General features: G+C 34.3%; 1 protein-coding gene across 1 annotated transcript; it reads left to right on the top strand.

Annotated features, from left to right (window-relative positions):
• The first annotated feature begins 7,535 nt into the window (after nucleotides 1-7,535).
• LOC112024690 (germin-like protein subfamily 1 member 14) lies at nucleotides 7,536-8,700 on the top strand. Its single transcript, XM_024057311.2, has 2 exons — nucleotides 7,536-7,721; nucleotides 7,901-8,700. Exons 1-2 carry the CDS (start codon nucleotides 7,589-7,591, stop codon nucleotides 8,446-8,448), a joined length of 681 nt encoding a protein of 226 aa, XP_023913079.1. The 5' UTR covers nucleotides 7,536-7,588; the 3' UTR covers nucleotides 8,449-8,700.
• Nucleotides 8,701-12,846: the final 4,146 nt, after the last annotated feature.

The following is a 12,846-nucleotide window of genomic DNA, read 5'->3' as shown; positions in this document are numbered from 1 at the left end:
TATATAATACGTTACATGGTTCATACTGTAAACTAAATATCCATATTGAATACCAAATTGTAAACTAAATATATTTGATCCTGAAAATGACATGGTTCATACTGCACAATTTTTTTAGTTATTAATTAAATCAAGTTCAAGTGATTTAATTACTGGCATAAATTGGAGAGTGTAGCCCCGTTGAGAATATAGGAGCTTTGAACTTGAGAGTTTTAACTATTTTTTTATTGTTGAAAAAAGAAAAAAGAAAAAGGAAAAGGAAATCAATGGTATGCGCAAGTGCATAGGATTTTTTTGAAGCGAATAATGCTAGAGAGTAGGGATAATACAAATTTTATTATATAACCTTTATACATTCATGTCTCACAAAACCAAAAAAAAATTGTTATCGTTTATTATGTAATTGAAATCCATCAATTACATTCATTGTTATGTCAATTTGTTAACTTGTTGTAATAAAATTCAGAGTGGCTTTAGCATTAAAAATAGCTTATGTATAATGTAGGCACCTTATTTGAGTTTCAATGATGAGATCGCCTTTTCATTAAAAAAAAAATGATGAGATCGCCTACCCAAATTTGTCTTGGTGATGAGAGTTGAAAAGTAGTAAAGATAGAAGTGGTTAAAGAATATTAAGAAGAAGAAAAGTAGTAAAGGTAGAAGTGGTTAAAGACCTTATCAAAAAAGAAAAGAAAAAAGAAGTGGTTAAAGAATATTACGAAGAAGAAAAAAAAGTCGTTAAAGAATAAATAATTGATAAAATTTGGATATAATTTCTTAGTTAGATGCAATACATTTTCTTAATTTAATTCAAATATATAAGTGAATTTAATTTATTTTTCCTTAAAAAAGACAACACGTTTTATACTATGTTGGTAAATATAGATTACTGACATGTGTTTCAATTTAAGCACATTGAAAAGCTGTATATAAGTTTTGTCCTTTAATAATAAGCAAGCTAGGAAGACCAACCAAATCTCTCATTTTTTTTCTTTTCTTTTATCCTATTTTAGCTTAAAATGAATCAAAAATAGTGTAAGTTGAGAGTTATCAACGCATTAACAATCAGATTTAATTTCATTAAATCAGATTTGCAATATATAAAAAAAGCTGACCATAAGCTCAATCTGAACTGAAGTATATTGAAACCTATTTTCCACGGTACCGGTGCAGGTGAAGACTGGATAGCTTGATGTTGTCAACTTCATGTTGATTGATGTTATCTAAAACTCAATGGATTACAGTTTGGAGTTAAGATAAACATTTGAATTTTGAAATCCAGGCATATACGACCCACCATATTCTGGAAAGTTGAAATGCAGTCACAACAATCACATACGTACCAAGCTTAAACACCCCCCTTTTTTTTCTTTAAAAAAATGTCTAACATGTTATATCACTACAACAAAGTGCATTCTTTTTTTTGATAAGCCAAATTGTTTTATTATCAAAATAAATAAATAAAGGATTCTTTTTAATAATGTTTTCCCAATGGTTGCAAAAATAGTTGTGTATAGGAGGATGATTATTTGGACAGCCTTCTAGCTAAACATTATGATAGAAAAACTTAATGTCAGTTATATTTTTACAACTAGTCATTAACCTGTTTGATGCACAGGAAATTTTTTACAAATAGTCATTAATTCGTATAATGCACAGGAAAATTCATTAGCTTAAATACAAATTATCTTTTTGAGGGAGAGTTTCAACATATGATGTCCAATCCTGATGAACGCTCTTTATCATTAGACCAAAATACTAATCGGTTTTTGATGTAGGCGGGGATTGAACCCCCAGATCTCTTATTCTCTCTTTTTTTAAAAATTTTTTTTTAGAGATAATTACAATATGCTGCTAACCCCGTAGCTCGAACCATTTCCCCCCTAGACTCCCAAGTACTTTGTGCATGGGGAAGTGCCAATTTAGCTACAAGGCATTTGGTCCTAGATCTCTTATTCAACTATTAAAGAATTTATCAATTTAACTAATTGGAACCCATAAATACATAATATTATTAGAATAATATAAGATAATGTCAATCTATATTTATATCTATTGAGCCACTTCAACAGCCACATCCATTTACCAATTTTCAACATGCTTCCTCTTTTTTTTTTTTTTTTTTTTTTTTTTTTTTTTTTTTTTTTTTTTAAATGACAAAGATGATCCAGCATCAAATCACATAAAGACATAGATTCTTTTATAGGACGTCATGGTGTTTTTCTAATGGGAGAGTAAAGAGTAGTGAAAGTTGGGGAGTGAAGAGTGACGGTAAAGCAAAGAGAAAGTGTAACTAGTAATGCTGTAGGAGAGAATTCAGCAAAAAGTTTAGAGCTGTAGCAGAAGAGTGTGTTGGCCAAATAAACCAGCAAAAATAATAAAGTGAAGCAGTGGGGACTCCGACCAAAAAGTAATGCAAAAGAAGGGTTATAAAATAGGACTAGACAGTACTGAGGCTCCAAATCAATAAAAAGAAGGCTAATCGCTAATGTTGATTTGAAAAACTTAGAGAAGACAAAGCTTAATTATGAAAACTCCACTTTTATTCTATAGTTTCCTAATGATTTTATGTTGGAGCTGGATGGAAATGCATTTAGTAATATACATGCATGTTCAATAATTTTTTTATGGGACTTAAAATATTTTTTAAGGCTAAAATTCAAAACCAACCCTTAGGGTTTGGGTTAGTTGTAAAACATCCCAGGAGTTTTCAATTCTTTTTTGTAACTCTTTGAGGTTTTTATATCCGCAAAATTGATCTCTTGGATTAACTTTTTTTAGCTTTTATAGATAGAAAAATTATGTGACTGTCACTTGATCACATTAAAAAGACTCATCAACTTATTCGCTTCACTTATTATTAGATGGTCATGTAATTTTTTAGTCCATAAAAGCTAAAAAAATTAGTCTCAGAAATCAATTTGGTGGATATAAAATCCTCCAAGAGTTATAAGGAAGAAACCCCATAGAATATTTTTTACAGCTAACCCAAGTGTTCTAGCATTTAGCTCTTCTCCTTAATTTTTTAATTACTTTTTTTTAATGATAAGTAAAACTTGAGGGGATTCGAATTTATACTTTACTGGTAGAATTGGCAAGTTACAACACTATATGGACAAATGCTTAATGTAGGGTCTTGTTTCTTTAAGCAAACCCAAAAACAATAGATTTGTAGAGTAAGGGTTGAAGAACTAGAGTTAACAAGGGATTCACCGCAAAAGATCACTCCTTTTCTTTTTTATTCATCTGTTTTCATACATTTCATGCCCTGTTTCAAACCCTTTCCCTCTGTTATATAGCCACCCTCACTCTCATCCCTACCGTCCACGTGCTCCCCATCCATGGACTTGCTTAAGTGCCTGTTGCGTCAGGCAGCTGCTTTTCATCTTTGGGTGAGTGGCGGTAGGTCATGGAGCACTGTTCAGATTTTTTTTTTTTTTTTTTTTTTTTTTTTTTTTTTTTTTGAATCCTAAAAAAGGGGACTCGCATGTAGCAGTCATTGTCCCACACCCCATAGTACAGTTGGGTAAGCCCATAGGTACCACCAGCTCGAACTGGAGCTCGGAAAGTTCGAACCCATACACACCCCAGGCTCTATTGATTTCTGGGACTTCCAGAAATTACAATTACAGTCCTCGTGAGAACTCAAACCTAGGATGTGATGAAGCTTCCTCTTATTTTTAACTCTCTTTCTTTCTTATTAATTTCCCAACTTATTGTTTTATATATTTTCTCTAACTTTTCCTCTCCCTTTTACCTTTTTCATATCCTCATTACTATCTACCTTAATATCACTTTTCCCATATCCCTGTATCTTCCTTTATTTTTTGCTTTTCTTATTCCCCTCCTCTTATTATAAATTTACAATTCTTTCACATCTTATACATAGTTTTCCCACACACAAAACTTCATTTCTCTATCTTTCTCTTTCTCATTTTTGGTAGATTTTTAAAAATATTTTTATAGCATCTCTACTTTAGGTTGGATGAATTTTTGTATTATTTGAAACTCTACATTGAGTTGATGTGATTAAGTTTTGTGTTTTTAAGTTGTTATCTTTTTTATTTTCTTTGATTTTATAGATGTTATCATAATGCGTTAAAGATAGTATATAAGAATATAATATTATTTTATTACATAACATGGCTTGGATAATTTTGTGTTTACTACTATATATATATATATATACTATTTTTATTCTCATATTATTTTCTATAAATTTCTTATTATTTTCTCTCACATTCTCTCTTGAAAAATGTTTTTTTTTTCTTTCTCTTGATTTTTTATTCTTTCTTGCAACTCTATTTTATATTGATGAATTATTGTGATTTTTAAAACTATCTTTTGGGTTCATATGTTTTGGTGTTGTATTTTTTAGTTCCCAATCACAATTTATCTTTCTCTCTCTACAATAAAATTTAGAAAATAAATTATACATATTCAGTATAAGCTTGATATGAATTTTGATTATCATGATAATCTCTTTTAATAGAATGAATATGTAATTTGAATAATTTATTTAAATAAAAATTATACATACATACATACATACATACATACATATATATATATATATATATTGCTTAAATGTATAATCAACCTCATGCAATTCATTTAAAAGTAATGACGTTAAAAAAAAAAAGAGAATAATTACACTATAGATTACATTTGTATATTCATAGCCCTTGTGTTTAGATAGACTTTCACTTAAATTTAGCCGTACTAAAGTGGATGGAAATGCTACATTAATGTGGATCAATAAAAGCGTAGCAACAACATATGCTATGCTTAAGATTTTAAATATTTTGAGTTTGAGATTGTATATATTTTTAATAAATTTTGATTTAGATTAGGTGTTTTCAACCCAAATATGCCTTTTACCATTATGTAAGTGCAAAACAATAGATCAAAATAGACCAAAATGAACCAAATTGACCGAATTGGACCAAATAGAACAAAACAAAGTGGATCAAATGGACTTAATAGAACCAAATGGACCGAATAGGAACAAGATGGACTAAATAGGACTGAAGTAGACATAATGGACTGAGCCGGACCAAATCAGACCGAAGTGGACTGAATAGAACTAGGGTAGACTGAATAGGACTGAAGTGGACTAAGTGGACCGAATGGCCTGAATAGGACTGAACTGGATCAAAGTGTACAGAATGGACCGAATAGGACCAATGTGGACCAAATTGGAACAAACAGAGCCAAGGTAGGTAGAACGGACCGAATAGGACCAAAGTAGATAGAATGTACTGAATAGGACCGAAGTGGAAATAATAGAACGAATGTGGACCGAATACAGCCAATATGGACTAAATGGATCAACGTGGACTGAATAAGACCGAATGGATCGAATTGGACCGAATACAACTGTAGTAGACAAAATGGACTAAATAGGATCCAATAGGACCAAATTGGACCGAAGAGGACTGATTGGACCAAATAGATACAATGTGGACCGAATAAGACTTTTGAATATTTATCATTTTTATTGCATTTTTCGGGCTCATATTTCTATTTCTAATGTCTGTTTTATTATTTTATTGTATTTTTAACTCAAAACTAAAGAATTTAGACCAAATATAATAAGATTTCATACTTTTCAACCCAAATATTAAGAAAAAAAAAGAATTTTTGAGCTAAACTTGAAAAGGAAAAAAGAAAAGAAAAATAAGAATCAGTTTAAGGTCCAATTAGTCTAAAAGGGATTGAAGGGGACCAAATTGACCAAGTGGACCTAATCGGACCGAATAGAAATTGTTTAATTTTTAGGGAGAACAAATTATCTTCAAAATTTTTTAGAGAAAAAACTAAACATTATATTACAATACAAAATAATTATTTATTCCCACGCATAATGTGGGTTTGCTACTAGTGTTAATAACTACAGCAAGGCCCATGTGTGATGCACGAAGGGCGTTCAGGGGATGGTTCCACAAACATACCCAAGATACTTGGCTTATGTTTGAATTCTTTTATGTTTGTAGATATTTGGCATTTTTTTCTGCCCTCTACATTGGATTTTCCCTTGCAGGGAGTGACTCCATTTTTGGGGTGATATGACTCACTTTTCTTAAGTTGATTTCATTGTGCCATTGGTAAATTGTTTTTTGTTCCCCTGTTTCTGTTATGTGACTGTAATTTTTCTGTGGTGAGGCCTAGCTCATTAAAGCTTTGATTTCCAGTTCAACCACTGTAACTCGTTCCTAAACAATCTGGTCACAAACTAGTGCTGTTAGTCAATTACAAAATATTCATAATGGTTGCACTAGTGAAACAAGTTTAGCAGAGAACGCGCATTTTGAATCTTTATAAGTTTTTATATTTGCATACATAGTTTTTTTTTTTTTTTTTTAATACAAGATAGAATTTCTACTTTAGTCTAATCTAAGTATATATATGTGTAAAACTTCCTCTTGGAGACTTGAATCCCGGCCCTTACCCTCCACACCCCACAAGCACTCATACTTGTAGAGTGATTATCGCACCAAGGGTGTGCAATGGTGTATATATAGATTTTCAAAAGACAAACATTTATATATATATATATATATATAGCTATGTTTGTGTTAATTATCAGTAATGATAAATCACTAAAATTAAATTTTGGTTAAATGCACATATGCGCTCGTGCTTTTATTTTAGAACATAAAGTCATAAACTCTGCTAATGTAGCAAATATTACCCTATATTTTTTTTCATTGCTAATGTTGTAAATAGACTTTGGCACTGTACTAGCATGACCCCAATAACTCCATATGCAATGTAGCCTCTTTTTGCTCCTAATCATCAAAAATTTGCAAAGAAGAGGTCTAGTTGCAAAAACATAAAAAGTTTAGTCGTCTTTTTGTTACAATACCAATCTTTATACACTAAACTAGAAAAACTGGGTTCTAACTTGTTACTGTTGTTCATATCTTTCCAACCTAAAAATATGGACCTAACACATTTGAAAGGTTAAGTTTCTTCCTATGGACAAAGACTATCTTCATATGGACGTTGATTGTATCAGTTACCTAATACCCTAGAAGCTTTGAATCCATCTAATTATTGCTTCTACAATAGTAATTATCAACCATTCTATTTAATTTTGGCAAACAAAAGCCACACAGAAACTTTCCACCAACGTATTAAGTTATTAACAACTCCTTGAAATACCAACACATCCAATCAGTTGTATACAATACATGGTGTGTTCAATTAGTTCAGAGCTTGATCAATTGTGAACAGAGATGAGCGATGAAGTACATTGTAAGAACAAAGTACAGGTTTAGTACACACACTAATTCAATCTATTGGTTGTGCTGCAGTAACATAGAATTGTAATATTTTCTCATTGAACTGGTCTCATTTGTTGAAACTTTAAGGGACAGGGTAGTAGTTAAAGAATAATTAGGCAATCAAAAAGAAAATTGGTAATAATCGAAGACTGAACAAGTCTATATGTCATTCACGTATGGAAAACCATAGACCTATTCAATGTGTCTTATCTATAAATAGACATGCCTTCCGTGCAACATTTCTCATCCCTCATCCGAAACAAAAATATATAGAACAGAAGATAGAGTAAGCCTGAAATATGAGGAAAGCTTACATTGTAACTGTTGCCCTCTTCGCTTTGGCATTCTCTCTTGCCTCTGCTTCTGACCCCGATCCCCTGCAGGACTTCTGTGTTGCACTTAAGGACTACTCGGACTACTCCAAATCAGCTGGTACAAACTTTTCTTTTTCCTTTTTCAAGTTTTTGCATTATTTTTGTCATGTGAAGAATCTACACTAACCAGAATATTAATGGAAGAAATATTATTAGCTAACTGGCCTAAACTAATTTCTGCATCGAAGTCTTAAGCGTTCTTTTTAAAGTGTCCATAACAAAAATTCATTTATGCAGTATTCGTTAATGGAAAGTTCTGCAAGGATCCAAAGCTTGTCAAACCTGAAGATTTCTTCTTCGAGGGATTGAACGTTGCTGGGAACACTGATAATAAAGTTGGGTCAAATGTCACTACCGTGAATGTAGACACATTACCAGGCCTCAATACTCTTGGCATATCCCTGGCTCGAATCGACTTTGCACCGTATGGAGAAAATCCTCCCCATACTCACCCTCGTGGCACTGAAATTCTAGTAGTCTTGGAGGGTACTCTCTTCGTTGGTTTTGTAACATCCAACCCAGATAATCGTCTCTTCACCAAAACTCTAAATAAGGGGGATGTGTTTGTCTTTCCAGTCGGTCTCATTCACTTCCAGTTCAATGTGGGAAAAACTAATGCAATTGCCATTTCTGGTTTAAGTAGCCAAAATGCAGGCGTAATCACAATAGCAGATGCTGTCTTTGGATCCAATCCTCCCATTAATCCTAATGTTCTCACTAAGGCCTTCCAACTCGACAAAAATGTGGTTGAAGAGCTTCAGAAAGAATTTGGAATTGAAAAGTAGAAAAAAAATTGTTTGCAAGTGCCTTGAAGCACTAGTCATTTTGCTATGTCTATCTCCGTGCAGTCATTACTAGAATAAAATAAAACGATTGCTTATGTAACTCATTTTAAATTTAGAGGGTTTGGGATATAATAAAAGAATGTTGGGTTTAGTAACTCTTCCTCATTTGTCTATTTTTAACGATTGCTTATGTAACTCATTTTAAATTTAGAGGGTTTGGGATATAATAAAAGAATGTTGGGTTTAGTAACTCTTCCTCATTTGTCTATTTTTCTTTTAATTTATGCAGTAAAACCATTATTTACTAAATTCAAAAAAAGGAAAAAAAATTGCATAATGTATTAAGCTATAGTTTATTTATGTTAGACTGAAGCTCAACTACAGTTAAATGAAAAAAGGCTTCCAGAAAAACAGGCATAGTTACATAAATTGAATACATCCATTTTCAGCTCATATGTTGTATCCCAAGCTAGCTTTGCAGTGGCGGCTCCAAAAATTTTGTTTAGGGTGGTCATTAAAAAATTTAAATTAAACAAAATATAAATAAAATAAAACTTGAATATATTGACATAAAAAAACTGTTGTATATACATAAAGTTTTAAAATTTCCTTTTACATGTTTTTCATATTTTGAAATTGTTGTATGATAGTTTCATTATTAATGCTATCAGCCACATCATTTTCAACATAAACAACCAAGTAATCATTAAACTATTGATTTACCTTTCAATTAACAACATCTTGCCTAAATAAGTATCAATATAAACAAAATGCATCATCCTTTTTTATGATATGTTCCAAGCAATATTTTTTATTCTTTAAACTAATTATGATTAAATCAATGCAATGCTCTACTAATTTCTTTTTTAGGGAAATCATGGCTAAGAGTTTGACAAGAACATCTTCATAAATATGCTCTTTTTATATTCTCTCATTCATTAGGATGAAAAGATGAGACTTTTTCTCATAGCCTAGGATCTAAAGAAGATTATTCAAGTGAATACGAATTTGCTTAGAAGATAAATTTTACAATAAAAGTGATTTCCTTATAAGAAATGTGTCCATAGTGCCAACAAAAAAATAAAGAGTAAGCTACAAGTTCATTCATCATATTCAATTTAGGCATTAAACCATTACATTAATCATGTTCAATAAAGTATTGAGGTATAATTTTAGTGCATATGTGTATGTACAAGATGTATCACATAAATCCAATAAATTCAGCTAAAGACTAAAACAAGCACTAACTGACTAGTTATTGGAAAATATGCATTTATTTATTAAAAAAAATAGCAATTTTAAAATATGGCTTTTGAAAACACAATTTAAAATATCACAATCAAACATTTGATTTGGGCTTTCAGGCTAATTTGTTTGTTTAGACAATTTTTGAAAATCGCTACGTCCACAATATTTCACAACAAATCTTAGTTGGCAATTGTTACTAGTTTAAATTTACATATCATTAATTTTTTTTTTTTTGTCCACTAGTAACAACTTGCCACTTAGAATTTGTTATGAAAGCATTGAGGACATGCTGTGAACATAACATTTCTTGCAATTTTTTGGTTCAATCTTCAATGGAACAAAATTTTGGAGAAGTAAAATTTTATTTGTGGGGGGAAAAGGCCCAGTCTAAAGTAGTGGGCCTAGAGCCCCATGTGAGGAATACTGTGCATCCGAAGAGAAGGAGAGGTAAGGGCAAGGCCCATCTGGAAGAGGGACCCCCAGAAAGAAAAGTGATTACAATCCGAAGAGGTCGCCTTCTGTCCGAAGAGATTATACTCCTCTAACGCGAATAGTACGGATCAATTGAACGAATAAAAGGTCAAAATGATCTTCCGAGGACTCCTCCTGATCAAGATAAGCTCTGGGTATATCTGGAGAAGATAAGAATGAGGAAATATCTAAAGGAAAAGCTACTACCACTGCATTTAAGGTACTGCAGCAACTTCTCTGGCCGCATTTATGTGGAGAAGACCTCTGAACAGTGTATCCTCACCTACCGCCACTCACACAGAGCTAAAGGAGATGCTTGACATGACATATACTTAAGTAGGTTCACGAATGAGGTACAAGTGGACAATGGAGATGAGGAGAAGGGAGGTTATATAAAGGAAAGAAGCTCCTGAGAAAAGGGGGATGGAGAGAACGAGGGAGAAAAAAAAAAAGCTTTATTGTAACCCTAAGATCTGTATTCACCACATAATCAATAATATGTCCTCTTCGGACACCAATTCTTTACGTGTAAATTCATGTTGGTTTATGCTTGAGGGTTGTGATTAGTTGTTGTCGATTCCATAATCAACCTAGCTCTTTCACCCATTCTCTACAAATTCATTGTTTCGGGCTTGGGCCACAAATCCTAACCCTACAATTGGCGCCGTTTGTGGGAAGAGCTTGAGTGTAAGGGGAAGCAACAGCAGTTGGTTATGGCCGAACTAGGGCAACAACCGGCAAAATTTGGGGCGTCGTAGCATATAGACCCTTTTCTCAATTTGGAGTGGAGATAAGATCGTGAAGGCTGTGTGCATACTACACACACTGAGCAAACTCAACCTCATGGCGGAAGTCATGTGTCTCATGCAAAGAAGAATAGCATGCAAATAGAGATTGAAAGGTTAAGAACGGAGTTATGCCATGCGAAAAGAAAACGTACTGCCTCGCATTCTGATGAAGACTCGGGTGACGAACAAGACATCACTTATGAACAAAGGTCTCGAACTCCAATCAGTGAATCTTTTTCATATGAAGATGAACACCCTCGCAAGAAGCAACCTCAAAGGCCATCACATGGAGGGGTGGGAAATGATGCCATGAGCAAGGCTTTGAATCAAATCTCTAGGCCGCCTTTCACGCGCAGGATTGAAGGAGAAAAGCTTCCTCGGCGCTTTAACCAGCCAACCTTCACTATTTACAACGGTAAAACGGACCCTGTGGAACATGTGAGCCATTTTAACCAAAGGATGGCTGTCTACTCCAGAGATGAAGCTCTGATGTGCAAGGTATTCCCTTCTAGTCTTGGACCTGTGGCAATAAGGTGGTTCGACAACCTGAAAGCAGACTCAATCAATTCCTACCAAGAGCTTACTCAAGCTTTTGGTTCACATTTCGTCACATGCCGAAGGGTGGCCAGGCCTTTGTCTTCTCTGTTATCCTTGAGCATGCGTGAATGTGAAACCCTTAAGGCGTATTCAGATAGATATTGGGAGATGTTTAATGATATGGAGGGCAACTTTGATGCAATGGCCCTAGACACGTTTAAGCTGGGTCTCCCCACTGATCATGGTTTAAGGACATCCTTGTCCGGCAAACCTGTCACTAACATGCGTCAACTTATGGACCGTATTGAAAAATATAAAAGGGTTGAAGAAGATCAGCAGCAAGGGAAGGGTAAGGATAAGGTTATCCCCCAAGACAGGAAGGACTTCAGGTCGGATCGTTACAACAACAATCAGCCGCAGAGAGATTTCGTTGGGCAGTCAGGGTCAACAAATGCTCAAGCAGTCAATACAGTGTTCAAGGAGCCAGTTCATCAAGTTCTGGAAAAGATCAAAAATGAATCATTCTTTAGGTGGCCGAGTAAAATGGTAGGGAACCTTGAGAGACGCAATTACAATCTCTATTGTCAATACCACTAAGACCATGGGCATGCCATTGAAGACTGCAGAAGTTTGTGGGATCATTTGGACCAGCTGGTCCGTGAAGGCAGGTTGAGGCATCTTTTGCACCACTCTAGTGGCTGAGGAGGCCAAGTGCATTTTGAGTCCGAGAAGAGAGATTCTATGAAACCTCCATTAGGTACTATTAACTTCATTTTCGCAGCGCCAGGAAGAACAGGGTCTTGGCCATCCAAAGTTATGTTAGTGGCTCGGCTACCAGTAGGGGATATTGGTCGAGATTCGAAGAGCTCTAGACCGACTGTCCTGCCTGTTTTAGGCTTTTCGGACGAAGATAAAGCTGGAACCATTCAACCTCACGACGATGCTTTGGTAGTCACCCTCAGAATCGGGGGATATGATGTGAAGAGGGTAATGGTGGATTAGGGTAGCGCGGTAGAGATTATGTATCCTGACCTCTACAAGGGGCTGAACCTCAAGCTTGATGACTTAACTCCATATTGTTCTCCCCTGGTTAGCTTCGAGGGAAGGATGGTCACCCCGAAAGGATAGATACAACTGCCCGTACAGACTAGCTCAGAAGTAGTGGAAGTGGACTTCATTGTTGTAGATGTTTATTCCCCTTATACGGCAATTGTAGCCAGACCTTGGTTACACACGCTAGGGGCTGTTTCCTCCACTCTGCATAAGTTAAATATCCATCCGAAGGGCGCGTTTGTGAAATCCGCAGAGATCAATCCTCGGCTAGGCAATGTTTGGTGGCTGCCATACGACACGA

Source organism: Quercus suber, unplaced genomic scaffold, assembly GCF_002906115.3.
Source record: "Quercus suber isolate HL8 unplaced genomic scaffold, Cork oak 2.0 scaffold_39, whole genome shotgun sequence".
Classification (NCBI taxonomy): Eukaryota; Viridiplantae; Streptophyta; class Magnoliopsida; order Fagales; family Fagaceae; genus Quercus; species Quercus suber.
The sequence above is the reverse complement of the archived record's forward strand: the minus strand, read 5'-3'. Positions and strand labels throughout refer to the sequence as shown.